Genomic DNA, 17,165 nt, shown 5'->3' with positions numbered 1-17,165 from the left:
TTTTAATTGAAAATGGGCGTGGCGTCGCATAAGATCGCAATTGAAGAAAATGTAATAAAACTAAGTGAGTCTATGTTACTTCCTCAACTGCGCACATTTGTATATAGCCAGAATATATGTAATTAGTTACACTATGAATGTATGTTATAAAAAAAGAAAGTGTTCAAATATGTAAACATAATATTTTTGGGACGAGTAGACGTTATTTTTGGAGTGTCATGCGCATACAGACACAACGTGTTCAGACTTGATAATCATATTTGCTAAGTGGAATATTTCTGTCATCCTAACTTCTGAACTGTCAAACATTAACAGAAAACCATACCGGCTATCTTTGCCCCCCTCAATAGTTTCATGTTAACATCTTCCAAACCAAACTAGTTGAAAGGAAATTTTTAGCACCGCTTTGAAAATGGGTAAAATTATAATATAACCATTTCAACTGACCATATAAAGGTTTTGTTGAACACTACTAAAAGTGCGGTAACTCACTTAATAAATGCGCTTCCAACTTTAAATTTCACAACCAAGATGGTAGTAAAAGGTTTTATAATGCTGCAAGAATTTCAACAGAATTTGGTGTGTGAAGTTACCCATCGTAGAGTGTGAAAATTTGCGAAACCGAATGGCAACCACACCTGCTTTCCTTTTAATGAACTTTTATATTTTGTCTTAATTTTTCACTCTATGGTATACAAATCAAACATAAATGAAGCAATCAGATTAAAACTTTGCGCAAATACTATCATCAAGTGGATTAATCTTATGACTATAAATAGAAATAATATTAATGTATAAATCGGACTTTAATATTTCAAGGAACCAGGCACAAAATATGTGAACACTAGTGCATATGGAAAATTTTTTAGCGTACATATCGGTCAATCTCTGAGTTCTACTTTTGAATTCAATTGGACTCTCAAAACCCTCGAAATTTTAATTTTAAAATGACCGTAATTTTTTAACACACCTTCCTATTTAAAATTAGCATATTATATTTTTAAAGCAATATTTCAAACTGTTCTTGAGCTGCAACTTTTTTAAGTTTTCAAATGTATTTCACTTATTTTTTATTGGGTTTATTCTAACTAAATAAGGTACTTACATTATAATAAAAAGAAGTAAACTCGAGTGTGGGAAAAAATTTCTGCATAAATCATGTTTGGTCTTACATGGTTTAAGCTGTTAGGAAACGTCAGATTTCTATATTAAAAATATTATTCCTTAGGTGCAGAACAGCTTGTTAGCCATAAAATTATCGAATGCTATTTATTGGGTTTAGATGATTAATTTGTCATATTTGAGTTTTTGGTAAAAATTGAAAAAGTTTGCACTTGTAGATTCAATTAATGTTGTCATAGTAGTAATCATGCTATGTCGGTCCAACCACTCTTGGGCAACACAGTTTTCTGTTAATAGTACTATACCATAATGGCATTACCATATCCATAACTACAGCTTTCATTTTGGAATTTTGGTTTACCGCCACAGTTATAAAAAGTTGATAGCATTGAAGTAATACTAAAATGGAATATACCATACTCAGCTCAATTACCCAGCTTTGCAACTTTTTTTCGTGGTCCGGTGTTGGCAAAATTCGAGGTTTTCAAATGACCAGATAACGAATTTATTCATGAAATTTTTGAATGCGCTACTTTTTTTATGAAGATTATAAGCAATACCATTTTCTCAATTATCGGCTTGCTGGCAATAAAATTTATTTTGCGGTCATGGTTTGGGTTCCTTTTTCACACCTACAAAGGGTTCAGTGAAATATGATGTAGAAGGTTTTAATAAAAATCAAACGTAGAGATATCTAGACTTAAGAGATCGTGTCAGTGTGCAATTTTCGAGAAATCGATTTTTTTGTTGCATACTCATTCTCTCAAATTTTGAAATCAAAATTCAAATTATTACGGTCGCTACAGCGTTACTGGTAGAAAGAGAATAGAGTGGAGAACATAGCGACTCCAATCTTTAAACGCGTTTTCTCAGAATGGTGTTTAAAAAAAAAAAAATCATTTTGTACACTGAGACGAACCCTTAAAGTCTATACGATTCCTTTTTAAAAGTTTAAAACGTAATTCGCATGCTCTCAGAAACAGAAGCCCAGAAATTGGTACACTCTATCAGTGCCAGTGAATGGGATTTGTCAAAGCACTGGACGCGTAAGTTCAATATCACTAATTACATTTGTAGAAAATTGGCGAAACTTCCTAGGACATGTAGTAAGGCTGAATATTCAATGGTTCATGAATATATACTATTAATATAATATAATTAATGAAAGATACAGATCTTAACAAAGTTATAATGGTTTTGGAAAGCGCTGTCTCTTATACACATCTAGATGTGTATAAGAGACAGGGTACATACTATATAAATGCTCCCTTAGAATTGATTATGACTTTTGATCTGTATATTAAATAAGCAGTAAGAAAAATTTATTAAAAATATCTTTGCGTAGATTGAGTTATTTCTCAATAAAATATTAAGCTAAAAAACTAATAATACAATTATTCATGAGAAAAATTCAACATATAGTGTTAAAAATAATTAAGTTAAAAATATTATATTTTTTCTAACTAAATTAYATTTGAGTAATATTTTACTTTTTAATTTTCAGCAATCGCAACTCCTTCTTAAGACTAACATAGTCTTATGGTAGTCAGAGTAGTAGAGGTGGTTATGTCAATCCTGCTTATTTATGCTCTTCGGAGTGAGCTGTTGCAAAGCAAGTTGATACCTCGTCTGATAGGTACAATAAAACTATTTTTAACAATGGTATTAGAAACAACCAATCAGGAAAAAACTACTAATCTGTGCAACATATTGAGAGTATATCCAAATAAATATTCGCTCAAAATACATACAATATGAGACCTAACATAAGCTTTCTCAGTTAAAGSAGATATTAGAATAGCTGCAGTATTTTACACATCTAATACATACTTCGTTTAGATAACTAAGTATAAACATACCTGAGTATATATATGTATGTGCCTTAGTGATGGTTTACACACAAATACTTTTGTTGTCCAAACTCGGTAGTTTGCTTGGAATATAAAGACACTTCCACAATATGTAAATATAAATAATTGTTAATGTTAAAAATTCCCAAAATTCCTGGGTGGGATGCCAGCTTTCACACTTAATAAAATTGGTTCATGCAAAAACACCCATGTTTTTGTGAATTTTATGCAACGAAACAGGGAAAATTTCTTTTTTAAAACGAATTATTTGTTAAAGCACCACATTCATAGGATATTGTATAAAATTTTCACGAAATACTTAAAAATTGTCTTGAAAAAATTGTGCAACAAGTTGCTCTCAAATATTACTTTTGCATGAGATCAAACCTACAAACGTTGACTATATGAAACCATCTGCTTTCTTTGCTAAGATAGCGCCTTTTTGAAACCTATAATTGGAGAACCAACCATTGGATGAAAAATTATGAAATTTTGACAGTAGCTAATATTAGTATTCTAAGATAAATTTGTTGTTTGTGGAACGGTCCAAAACCAAGGACATTTCAAAACATGTACATACATATGTATATAATAATCAATTTTGCATAAATACACATACATACATGACGCATATACATATGTACATACGTAAAATTTTAATAATTTTTTATTTGAATGTATRCATATMCATACATACATATGTATGTATAAAAACCACATTGAAAATTTATGGTAGTTTTGCAGGCATTACCACACTCTTTAATTTAATTATTCTTGGTTGATGATTTTTGTATTACTCTTGGTTTGTATCCGTTTTACTTTAATTCGTAAATACAAAACATTTGTAGTTGTGCGATGAAAGCATAATCTAAGCTGTACTAAGTATGCAGCTCASGCGCACATTTATAAACATATACATATAAACAGTGTGCTCGAGCAATTCACACCCACAGACAAAATCCGATATAAAGAAGAGTGGGTAAAGGAAGAGAAGAAAAAATACTTGAGCATTTTTTAAATATGTGGTGTTGTATATAAAATAGATTTATGTATTTGGAAATACATATAGAATTCATAGTTCATAAAACAAATTATCTATTTGTACCTAATAGTTGGTTATATGTACATAGTCATGMCGAAATTTCATTACTATTGAATATTATAATGCGCGTGGATATTAAATTACTCTTAATAATTACTAATAATAATTGAGCTTTCAAAAAATGTACTTCTTTAYGTTATTTATGGTTTACTGTGTTCATTGCAGTAACACTTTACAATTAAATTCTGACCACTTAAATCCTTATTTTCAGGTATACGATGYTTATAGTATTTTTTCCGCTACAACAATAATAACAAAGTGGATACATATGAACGGTTCCATTCATATTCAAGTTCAATCATAACCATAATGCAGTGCATAATCTAAATAAGCATTGTAGGAGGATTTACTGTTCCATTAATTGTTGTCAATGACTATACAATATTACATGTACATATATACATGTGTATGTACATACATGTAAATAACTTGGGCGTTTTCTGCCATATGGGAATTTGTCAGTAATATTAATATCACAACAGTTTGTATTCAACAGCACTAAACTTTTATATTATTATCGTATACAATATTACATCTTAAAACAACATCAGTAAACTAAATACGGCATCAATAAGACGACGCTGACGTCCCACGCTGCCAGATCACATACACACATATCTGTGTATGTATGTATGTAAGTTTAGTGGTTGTCACACTTTTTTCATTTCAGTGGTATTTAATCAAATTGCATTCACAAATATTAAGGTAAACAATTAATAATGATTTTCTCGTTTATTTCCACTTGCACTGTTCATTTAAAGGTTACCCCAACTGACATGGTTACATAGACATTTTTGTAAGCTGTGGTCATACATACATACTTCTCATCTATAGTATGAAGTATACTTTTTTGCAACTTTAAACCGATATTTTGTCTTCGATAAATTGAGGGAGGCAAAGGCGCGTCAAGATTCCATATTTAGTGGACACGTCGTATGTACTGCACAAACGAATTCAAAAACTCATACGCATACACAGACCCACACCCAAATGAAAATATTTTATTTTTATTTTTTGTAAAATTGTGTATTTACTTAAGTTCTTCTATATTATCCGCTGACTGTCGAGATTCATGTCCGCACGAAATCACTCTCGTGTATAAACTGTTTATGGTTCCAACACGCTTGCAAGTATTCAGCGCCGTGTTTGATTTTGTGGACATGCTCCAAAGAATGAATGAGTTCCTATATACTAATATACGTATTTACATCGCAAGAGCTTTTTTATTCATTAATGTCTCTTATTATATAATAAAGCTCTAAATTTAAGCTTTTAAGTTCGTGTTTTTAAGGTTGTGGTCTTCTCTAACAAAGGAAAACGAAACAAAACTTTTTATTAAAATAAAGAAATATTGAATTTTCATAAGTTTTTGTAATAACAAGGTTCTGGGTCTTGTTTCTATCTATTAATACTGATATTATCTGTATATTGAATCCTAGTTTGAAAACATATACATTTACATACCACTTTTTACTCTTGCAACTTGTTGCTACAGAGTCTAAATAGTATTATTCACCTAACGACCTTTCTCGTTTCCTCACTGCACGGAACCTCCAACTTTCCCCTACCAAATCCACAGCGACCATATTCACGAACTGGACGAAGGAGTATAGACTGGAACTTAATATTGCAGTCGACGGCGTCAAAATTCCGACTGTCAATAACCCTARGATTTTAGGTGTCACCTTCGACAGTCTATGCTCCTTCTCTCCACATACGACCGCGATTATCGCCAAAGTACAGAGCCGCAACAAAATCCTCAAGTCGCTAGCCGGAAGCACATGGGGAAAAGACAAAGAAACGTTGTTGGCAACTATGTGAGTATATCACCTATAGTAAAATTAATTGTTATCTATTTAATTGTTATCTATTCACGATTTCCTCGACTAATGAATGTTGAATTCTTCCCCAACGTTTTTTAAGGTAAAGTTTTCCCAACACCTATAATAGGGTATTTCCAAAATGCTTAACTGATATATAGTACGTACATATGTAAGTACATACATATATTAATGGACAATACCTAGTGGTTTACACATAATGGGGGATCGGCGCAGGTAGATTGTCCAATGTCGAAAGAGAAGGGATCAAAATTGCCTTAACAACTATAATTGGTTGAAGAATGTACACTCAAAACAGCAGTGCAACTATATTACATACATGTTTACTGATAATCTCATTATTTTCCGAAAAGGTTTAGTGTTGACCAGTTTGCAATACTGCTGTCGCGATTGCCATCTCGAACGTACCAAAGCTCTCTCCAAAAGGCCAGTGTATGTACAATCATCCATCATCAAGGATCCACATCTATATCAAAATAACTTGATGCCGTATCATTTCGATTTCGTACTTCTTCAACTAATTTTATTGCTAATAGCCACTCAGGGAAAAAATTATTTTTACAAATCAATGCAGATCATGCACTTAGCCCGTCAACGCGCATGACCATGATGCTATTTGTGTATTCTTGCTTTTAGTTTTTCATAATTAAGAGATCCATACTGCGTTATATTTGATTTTTTAGTAATCGAAAGTACTAATTAATCGAGTTATCATCAGTATTATGAAACTCCATTGCTGTCGTTGCCGGTTCAAGCTCAAAGACGCGACACACAATAAAAACACATCGTTTTAAACTCTTTTTAACACTTTTATGCATCACGTATTCGACATAAACAGGATGTTGTCAGAAAATATAACTGTTTAATAAGAGACCTACTAAAAGCCACATATTTTTCCCAATATTTGTGGCTCATATTTAACATAACGTTATTTAAATCAGTTTATGTTTTACATTTGTTTGTATGTACGTTCTACTAAAATATAAATGTAAAAAAATAAACTTTCAAAAAATGCAAAAAAATACTACTTTTTGAAAATCAACTATTGAAAGAAATATGCAATTTAGAACGATAATATGTGTATTTCTTGCCCTAAGTTGTCGGAATTTATAAAGCCACACCAGGGCAACAAATACAGTTTGAACGTAATTACTCTTCAAACATGAGCATATGCTCTTGTGGCTACTGAGGTTTTTATGARTTGTTTAGTATTATTTCAATGAAATAACTTAAAACTATAATATAATTTAAAATCTCTATTTTATACACATCAATTAATATCAACTGCATTTAAAAAAATTTTAAATTTGTTAATATGAATTAGCCATATATGTAGAATAGTCTAGAATTTAAAATGTTTTTACTTAATTCCCAATTCCTTTAATTCTTTTTCATCATCTACGGAATCTTCATCGTCTGAGCCATGCACTGATGGAGCAGGGGTTGTGTGTCCTTTAAAAACAAAAAAATAAAAAAATTTTTTTTGGTAATATATAATCGAATTACTGGAGGATGTAGGGCTTGGTGGTTCACTGAAGGGCCTAGAAAAGTTCAATGTACTCCGTGAACTGTAGAGAGATCCATCATCAACATAATCAGGGTAAACTGCTTGTAGTGCCTTAACTCTAGCTTGGCGGTAATACTTAAAAAAAATAACAGTTGTTTTATAGCATCAGTTTACTTAAATACGCGCATTACTTACAATTCCTAAGGTTCTCCAATCTAAAAGATCGCTGAGACGTTCTGTACGATTTCTTTGAATTATACGTTGTCGTCTATTTAATCTTGCAAACTCCATCATAAATCCGGAAAGTTGTTGAACACTGTTTTCTAAACCAATGTATCGRCGGTCAACAATATATATACCATAAGACTTTGGGTCGCAAATATGCTCATTCATAAAACAACCAAAACCAGACAAATTTGTAGTTATGCTTGGTATCCCCATAACTGTGCACTCCGCTGGAGTGTATCCCCAAGGTTCATAGTACGATGGAAATACTCCTAAATGGCAGCCACGTACAAATTCTTCATAATCAATACCAAAAAGCGGATTTGTAGACGTTAAAAACTCTGGATGGAACACCATTTTCACTCTATCATGCACCGAGTTGAATAAATTGCAGCGACGAATAGAACCCAAAACAGGGTCATTCCAGTCATCAATCTAAGTAACAAAGAGTAAAATGTATGTGTAATAAATACCATTTATGATGTCTTTGGGATATATCTATGTATCTTACTATATTGTGTGTAGTAACTGGAGGCATTGAATCTCTCTGCATAGCAAACATGCAGCGCTTAATTTTAACCAAATCATCTTTTGTAAGAAGTTCATCTGAGCTTGGTATATGTCCTTTTACGCAAGAATCAAACATACGTTTCCCAATAGAATTTTGTACGTTGTTAATTGTGTCGCGCAATTGTTTAATAACAGCGTGTCCCCGTAGGGAGTCTACATTAAAATTATTTACTTTGGTGGGAAATATAAGGAACGCGACAACTGTTGTATCAGGCTTTTCATGTTTTAACATTGCATTGAGTCGAGCCAACGATTCTATAAATATATCAGCACCTTTATTTCCAAATTCATATCGTCCGGCAATAAAAAAATAAAGCGTCTTATCTAAATCGAAATCCATATGTCTATAAATTTAGAAATTATTAAAATTTCTGTTTTCACATAAGCAATTGACAATAGAACTTACCCATAAAAATGTCCTCGAACGAATTCATTGATTTTTTCTTTAGCAACTGCATGCAAGTTTTGGAATTCGTGTATGGCGGAAAATTTTTTAACATTGAGACCATTTGGCGTTATGATATCAGGTTTTCGCTTGAGTAAATGTTCTGCTTCATATCCGGTTATTTCAGATACTGTTGTGAACACATGAGATAAATGAGTGGCAGCTCTTTCAATACAATATCGGTGGTAAATTTGTCGTTTTCCCGCTTCTTCATCTACAGCAAACTTGTCTAAATTATTATAGAAATCTGTATTACCAGCACACAGATAACGGCCCAAGAGTGTAGCATGCGTTGTGAAAACTGTAGCAATTTCTACATGTCGTGTCCGTAGCGCAATCAAGCCTACCCCTGCTTGCCATTCGTGAAAATGAGCGACTATTCTAGGGGTTTGCAGTTCATGGTTACTAGAATAATCTAAAGCACGATTTCGAAACTAAAATTATAGTAATCAAACCTTTGATTATTTACTTTATACGTATACTTATTTACCGCTGCCTTAGAAATAATATCCTAATCTCACATTCATTTGGAAACCAAATTAATCTGGTTCAGCTTATAACTGAATTAATTAAATAAGCAAAATGGTTTAGATAAATATCAATATAGGAAGATATACGTATTTTCAACTACTTGAAACCTTAAGGGGCTGTACCGGTGTGACACTTTCAAAAAAAAAAAAAAAAATTATTTTTTAATTAAGAAGTCAAAAGTTTTCGCTTTCTGCCCATTCGCTCATATACATATATGCTAGACGCTCCGTCACTATTTTCCTTCTAGCCTCGAAAATATTTCAAATTCTCCTCTAAAACATTGAGGACATATTCTTAGATTATTTTTAAAGAGATTTAAGCAAAAAACAAAAATTATGATACCTAAAAAAACGATTTTTTTTTAAATACGTCATTTTGTTAATTTCTGATGTTTTTCAAAGATCGTAGGTCATTGTATATAAAATATCTTAAAGTTTAATAAAATTTTCAAATCTTTTTGTTTCAGCAACTCATTCAGCCGCAATCATGCCAGCAGTTGGGGCAGTTTTTTGGCATCTCCGAAGACAGTTCATAACTCCGTTGTTTTTCAACATTTTTGTAAAAAAAAATCTTAAAAAATAGCTAAAAAATATACCTTATTACGTTCAAAGAAGTTCGAAATATTCAATAGCGTATTTTCTCTTAAAAAAATTAACGAATRTCGCCTAATTTTTCATGCGTCACACTGGTATAGCCCCTTAATATACACATGTGAGGTTGGAATCTCGCAATACTAAGGTAACAAATAATTATGTATTTACAAACCTCCTCAAGAAATTCAGCAATCATAAAGCCTAATATAATGGCATCGTTGGTTTCAACATCTAAATGTGGTACTCCTAAGATTTATTATACATGTTATAAAAACGACAAATATACATATGTATATATGAACTATATAAACCTATATAAATATCTTACCAACATGGCATTTTTCCCATAACTCTGATTTGAATTGATCCAATTTCCATGCACCTGAGCCGATATCAAACAGTATGAGTTGAGGGTTACCATCGACTAACCAACGTCCTGTATGTATTTTATAACCGCGCGTTCTCATTGTATTCACCGCATCTAGAAGTGGATTACCCCGTGGAAATTCTATCTCCTCCATTTCTGTGCGTGCACAATGCTCTTTATAAGGGCCCATGAGACACAGCTGCTCACCCATCTCTTCTGTTGAAACATATGCTTTAGAACGAATGACTGTGTAGATGCCTCCAACCTTGTTAGCCACCTCCCATGCTATTTCAAAATTCCATCGATTTTCTCGAGAAGCAATGTCACCGCGATCAAAGAAATCTTTTAAGTCACCACCGGACTCTACTCGAGAAAATCGCCGATTCATCTGTAATGAATACAAAATTATTTAATAATATAAATATTTTGAGAACTCTCTAAACTTTCCTGGTCTTCCATTCGAAAGGAAAGTTGTCTTCGCAACATTTTGCTCCGATCTACAATACTACTGGCTACAGAATGTATTGGGCTTTAAATTGAAAATCGTCGCGAACTATTATAATGCCAATCGACGTATACGAGTTTCTTATCTCCCAATAAGATGTGTTTGTTTTAAATAATGAATTGTAATCAACATAAATTATGTAATACCTTTTCCTATATACAAATGTACATGTATACAGATATTAAATACAATTGCGCTGACGAAAACGTCTAAACCCCTAATAAATGTTGCGGAATTTCTTCATTTCTTTGTGAAAATTTAGCATTCAATATTTAGATTATTTCTTCCAAATTTATCATATTAAATATCCTTTTGTTAGTTATTGTTTCTTGATTTGTACCAAAAGACTTTGTGCATACTTTACCAAGTAATTCGCAGTGTGCTTCTTAATGTTGTTAGTCCAATTGTAGTATGTTAGAAGCAGTTTCTGGATTGATACGCATGTTCAAATATATATGATATATGTATATTCATTAAATTGAAATACTAATACAATATATAATAGTGGAAAATGCAGCGATTGAAAGAGTTGAATAAAAGTGATGACGTTCCTTCTGTATAAAAATTACAATAACACTTTAATGCTGTGCTAGGTGCACAGGTCACTATGTTATCGATGGAATTTAAATTATAGATAACACGTGTGACTACAGCTACTTAATAAGAGAAGAGCTCATGTGTGGATTAACTAATGATCAATAAATTTGATTCGCACAAACACTTTTCCTCACTTAAGCATTTTAAACATATACCCAACTACATATAAAAATAACATTATAAACAACTATCAAATACAGTTGAAATGTGATTTACGAATAAAGTCAAAAAAGAATCCATGGGATTCTACTTAAGTTTAATTGAAAATTATTCTTACAGATTTGTTAAACGGAAAATAATGAGTTTTCCTTTTGATATTTTACTGAATATTATAATTATTTTTAGTTTTTTCTGTCTTATCTTTTAAGTTTGATCAAATTGAACATAGTGTGCTAAATTTTAATAAATCGGTTCAATAGCTTAGAGATTATCCCGGAGAAAAAGTGACACGTAATTTTTATACCTGTACGCATATAAGTATATACAGCGACATTCCCCAATGCGAACTGTTCTAATAACCGGACAGCTCCCGTAACCTGAACAAATTTCATGAGCACAACGCTTTAATTCATATTTTCATACACTAAGTTGATAGTATTTCGTTCAAATTATATCTGATAAACGGACAAGATATCATTTTTCAAGAAATTGTGTAGAATTTATAGTTCCAGCTTTTTTAAACTGTCTGGCTCGCGGTGAATGAGTTTCCCTTTAATTTTCATACAGTCATTCACTGATTGATGACATGGGCTTACATCTACAAGTTTAGTAGTTGAAGCTTCTAAATCTAAGAAAAAGAAATTTTTAAACACACGCTTTTGCCACTCCTCTATATGTGAACAGCTCCCACAGCCGGATAAAACATTGCGGCTTTAGAATACCGTTCCAGAATTTCGGGAATAAAATGCGTATAGTCGGATAGAGCAGTTTCTCCAGATCAAGAATATATAGAACTACAGCAACAAACAAATAGTTTTCGAGATATTTGCGTTTAAAGTTGAATATTGCCACCATTTCAATTGCGTATTTTTTCGGGGAATACTTATATTACATTAATTTAGAGGAATTTACAAAAGGATTTTTTCASGAGAAAAAATTAAAACCAACACCGGGATGGACCGACCAAGATTATTTTTTTGAAGCGCGGTCGAAGTCCTAAAACTCAAAAAGGAGTTTTACACGAAAAACGCCCATTGGTGGGTAATAAAAAATCCAGCACAAATACTTTCTTTGGCTATAATTTATTATTTTTATTTCTTTTAGGTCATTTACAAAAGATGTCRAGAACAATAAGTTTACTATTGATGTAAAACTATTTTTGTACTATACTATATAATGTAAAAAAAAATGTGTGCAAACGAACTAGTGAAGTGTTAGTGAACATAAAATTGAAAAATATAAGTGTAAAATTAATTTTAAATTGAAAAAATACGTAGCTAAAACTATTGGTTTCCTGCCGCTTTAACTATATATGTATATTCTTGATCTGGAGAACCTCCTCTATCCGACTATGCCCATTTTATTCCCGAAATCCTGGGTATATGGTATACTAAAGCTTTCCTCTTAAATGTTTTATTTCATTGATTCTGGTATGGCTGATCATTTAAATGGCAAAATTACGATTCTTCTAGCATCGCGATTTGATGGTAGAGATGGAGAGACCTTAGGATTAAAGACTGTTTATACCCGCCTTTGACTTATAACTTTCGAGATGTTTGTATTTAAAGTTCAAAAATTTGTAAAAGTATTACATGCTATTTTACTATGTTTAACTTAAATCCCACACATTTTCAATTACACATTGAAATATATCTAAAATAAATATACTTTCAAACCAATTTTCAAAATATTTGTGCGTTTATATTTATGAAAAATACTAGTGGGAAAAAAAATCAAATTATCCTTATTGTTATTATACGCAAAATATATAGGTTGTCAAAAAAAGTGTTGCGGTATTTTCGCTAGTTTGCGCTGAGAGCGCGTAGTTCTTGTTTTATTCGTCGCATCGGGTCATGCTATACCTTTCGGAAAGCTCATTTCACGCGCTAACACGTGTTTGATTGATTGCCGTTTTTTTTAAGTCGTTCGTGAGTTATAGCGTCGCAAACATGGAGCAAAATAAAATGCGGTATATTTTACAGTACTACTACGATAGAGGCAAAAATGCATCTCAAGCCCCCAATAAAATTTGTGCAGTTTATGGACCCGATACAGTTTACATTTCCACCGCACAACGATGGTTTCAACGTTTTCGTTCTGGTGTAGAGGTGGTCGAAGATGCGCCACKCTCCGGAAGACCTGTCATCGAAAATTGCTATAAAATCGCTGAATTGGTCGAAAGAGACCGGCATAGTAGCAACCGTAGCATCGGTCAAGAGCTGGGCATGAGTCATCAAAAAAAAATTTTATGAACAATTGAAAATTCAATAAAAAATACCCAAAAAATTCCGCAAGACTTTTTTGACAACCATAATATACTTATATCACATATCTATTTATTAAATAACATATAATATATAATCTATACAAATGAATCAAAATTCCTTTTAATCCCATGTCCCTTTATATATTATTAATACACTCAACAATATGTGGCAACATTTGTATTTCGTCATGAATGTAAACATTCAAACGGTGAGTGTGAGTTTAGCATATACAATTGCTGTCCTTTAAATGCAAATATTTCAAAAACTTTAAGGCTGAGGCGGGTATATGTGTATAACGTGTTTAACCCTGAGTACCTCCTCTATGACATCAGATTGCGGCGCAAAAATAATCGTAATCACGCCAAGATATGGTAATAATATACAAATCTATATACAAATGGAAAAACATGAAAACTAGTTTTGGAGATATTTTTATTTAAAAATATAAAAATAATAAAACCCACCAAAGAATGTATAAAACAAAAAATTATGTTACAAATGGAGTAACATAAAACTAGTTTTGGAGATATTTGTATTAAAAAATAATAATAATACCCCTCAAACAATTTATGAAACGCAAATAATAAAACTTTTTTCGGAAATGTCGGAAAGAAATGAAGATGGTTGGTTCCTGCACTGAATATTAAATCTTTTGTTTCGTTTCGACTATATTGTTAGATTCGATTTTTTAGTCTTTTGTATATTAGATCAAAATATAGTAAAAAAAAAAAAACTTGAAAAAATTTCAGTTGTCTTAAAATTACCTTAATAAATGTAACATAGCAAGTGAACGAATACAATCTTTAATTAGGTTGCACGATGTATATTTTTTCTTATGCACTTTTGATAGCAAAGCTTCATACTTATTTTAATTAAAATTTCTCAAGTTTTACTCGGAATATAGAAAAATTTGCATTTGTTACAAAATAATATTTCACAATCAAAAAATATATCACATGTACAAATGAAAATGCATACATATGCATTTAGTGTACAAATGTATAAACCACACCGTGCATTATAACACTTTCATATTATATGAGCTATTCTAATTAGGAATATATGTACACAATTCTATTCTTTTATATCACTTCCTAATATTATGGTTAATATATTTCCAAAATAATATCTTACCTTGCAGATAGTTGGAAGTCGACTGCGTCCAACTTTCCGTATGCACCTCTATGAATTTATGGTCGGTCGAAAACGGCTGACAAACTAGCTTTTCTGCAAAATTTTCTGCTACCGCTCTTATTTATAAATGTCAAATAAAGGTCAATAACAAGAGCTTGCTTCACTCAAAATTCACCGGCCTGGACGTGCTGTCAAACTTTCTTAACTTAAGAATGGTTTACAATTGCACCCTTTAAGAAAGATTTCTCATTAGTATGGGTATTTTTGAGGGACTAATGTAAAAACTTTTTCCTTTAGTATATTTAAATCACGATTTACAACCTCAACTACTTTTTATCAAAAAACGCCAAATTGTCCGCAGGAACAAACTAAGCGAACTCAATTTGCTGGGGTGCCCTGAATATTTGTTGCTGTATTTCTTATTAAAATTATCTGCAAAGAGCTGTAGATAATTACGATATCTCTATAACAAAGCGAAGGCTGCAGCGTTGCCACAGCCAATTGTAATTCTTAATTTATTATAATCAAAGCAATGCACTGCAAAATTGCTTTGAACTTACAATTGGGTAAACGTTAAATCTAATGCATTTTCTTTTTAGAGATTTTATATAAGAAAAACAAAAGCATGATGACATATGACCAAACTTCGAAAGAAAACTAAATTTAATAATTATCAGAAAACTTATATTTTGTTTTTTTATAGGTTCCACTGTCTGAACAAACGAGCGTACCCTCTTATGTTCGAAAACAGCGTTCACACAAAGCCTCCATTGTCGCTATCGTAAACATGTAAAATTTTCAATTTATGAAGGAATGTCAAATTAGGTAGCAGCGAACTGTTACAAACAAGACAAAAAGTTTGCAACCGAGCACAAATAATACGGTCCCTTCGTCTTCCCTCGTCGTTCCTTTGCCAACACAATATAAAATAATAAAAAACTTATGTGAACACTGCTTTAGGGAATTTCGAAAAGCGCAAATTCGAAAAGAAAAATATACTTCGGTGCGGGCGTAACCAGAAACAAAGCTATAAATATACACAAAGAATGGTTTAACAACAATTATCTATGCGCATACCTTTAAGATTTGCGTCTACAATTTTAAAATTAGAAAATTTATATTAACAAATATTATTTTGAATCACAAAATAATAATTTTGATAAAAACCATTTAATAAACAACTTTATCAACATTTCAATGTGTTTTGCGAGAATAATATCTAATAGACCAATAGCAATAAAACAATACGAGGGCAGTTTACTTTTTATTTTCAATTTAGCATAGGTCCTAAGCACGCAGAAGTTAATTTCAATGTGATCCCAAACGGATTTATTTTTTATACCCTGAACAGGGTCTATTAAGTTTGTCACGAAACACCCAGAAGGAAGGGTCGGAAACACTATAAAGTATATATTATATATAAATGATCAGTATGTCGTGCTGAATCGATTTAGCCATGTCCGTCTGTCTTGGCGGATCTGCCGATATCGGATCACTATAACATGGAGCTGCCATACAAATTGAACGATCGGAATTAAGTTCTCGTATAGAAAACTTTCACATTTTACAATGTATTTTCACAGAATTTGGCACAGGTTATTTTCTAAAGCRACAATGTAATCTCCGAAGAAATTGTTCAGATCGGTTAACTATAGCATATAGCTGCCATACAAACTGAATGATCGGAATCAAATGCTTGCATGGGAAACTTCCTCATTTGACGATATATCTTCACGAAATTTGCTATGAGTTATTGTTTATAGAAATAATGTAATATCAGAAGAAATTTTTCAGATCGGGTTACTATAGCATATAGCTGCCATACATACCGAACGATCGGAATCAAGGGCTTGTATGGAAAACTTTCGCATTTGACGTGGAATCTTCACGAAGTTTGGCAGGTATTACTGCTTAAGGTAACAATATATTCTCCAAAAAAAATTGTAAATTTTGCAAGTATTACTGCTTAAGGTAACAATATAATCTCCAAAAAAATTGTTCAGAACGAATTACTATAGCATATAGATTTCATACAAACTGAACACATAGTTACTAACAGAAATGCATCTATGAAGGGTATTTAGCTACGGAGCAACCGAAGTCTCCAAAAATATTGTTCAGAACGAATTACTATAGCATATAGCYTCCATACAAACTGAACACATATTTACCAACAGAAATGCATCTGTGAAGGGTATTTAGCTTCGGTGCAACCGAAGTTTACGTTTTTTTCTTGTTTTATTTTATTAATTAGAACTATAGTATATAGCTGCCATACAAACCGAATGATCGGAATCAAGGGCTTGTATGGAAAACTTTCGCATTTACCGTGGTATCATGTCTTATTCAG

General features: G+C 31.9%; 2 protein-coding genes across 7 annotated transcripts in view; both read right to left on the bottom strand.

Moving 5' to 3' along the window:
- Positions 1-5,336, bottom strand: part of LOC108974418 — a 16,510-nt gene extending 11,174 nt beyond the window's left edge. For 3 of the 5 annotated variants that reach the window (XM_018942237.1, XM_018942240.1, XM_018942239.1), the window contains exon 1: positions 5,109-5,335. The gene's annotated coding sequence lies outside the window, so the exon portion shown is untranslated. Of the gene's footprint in view, positions 1-2,981; positions 3,073-5,108 lie in introns of all 5 variants that reach the window. The other 2 variants (XM_018942238.1, XM_018942241.1) reach the window with 2 other exon arrangements.
- A 1,367-nt stretch (positions 5,337-6,703) lies between these two features.
- LOC108974417 (glycogen [starch] synthase) lies at positions 6,704-15,239 on the bottom strand. 2 transcript variants are annotated; one of them, XM_018942235.1, is made up of 10 exons: positions 15,137-15,239; positions 14,816-15,045; positions 10,601-11,085; positions 10,115-10,541; positions 9,959-10,032; positions 8,624-9,096; positions 8,159-8,561; positions 7,618-8,082; positions 7,422-7,557; positions 6,704-7,367 (listed from the first exon to the last, which is right to left on the bottom strand). In XM_018942235.1, exons 3-10 carry the CDS (start codon positions 10,637-10,639, stop codon positions 7,276-7,278), a joined length of 2,109 nt encoding a protein of 702 aa, XP_018797780.1. In that variant the 5' UTR covers positions 10,640-11,085; positions 14,816-15,045; positions 15,137-15,239; the 3' UTR covers positions 6,704-7,275. The 2 variants fall into 2 exon arrangements, with proteins under 2 accessions (XP_018797780.1, XP_018797781.1); XM_018942236.1 differs by lacking the exon at positions 10,601-11,085 and having other exon boundaries at positions 14,816-15,223.
- Positions 15,240-17,165: the final 1,926 nt, after the last annotated feature.

This window comes from Bactrocera latifrons, unplaced genomic scaffold, assembly GCF_001853355.1.
Source record: "Bactrocera latifrons isolate USDA-ARS-PBARC rearing strain unplaced genomic scaffold, ASM185335v1 scaffold_55, whole genome shotgun sequence".
NCBI classification, from domain to species: domain Eukaryota; kingdom Metazoa; phylum Arthropoda; class Insecta; order Diptera; family Tephritidae; genus Bactrocera; species Bactrocera latifrons.
The sequence above is the reverse complement of the archived record's forward strand: the minus strand, read 5'-3'. Positions and strand labels throughout refer to the sequence as shown.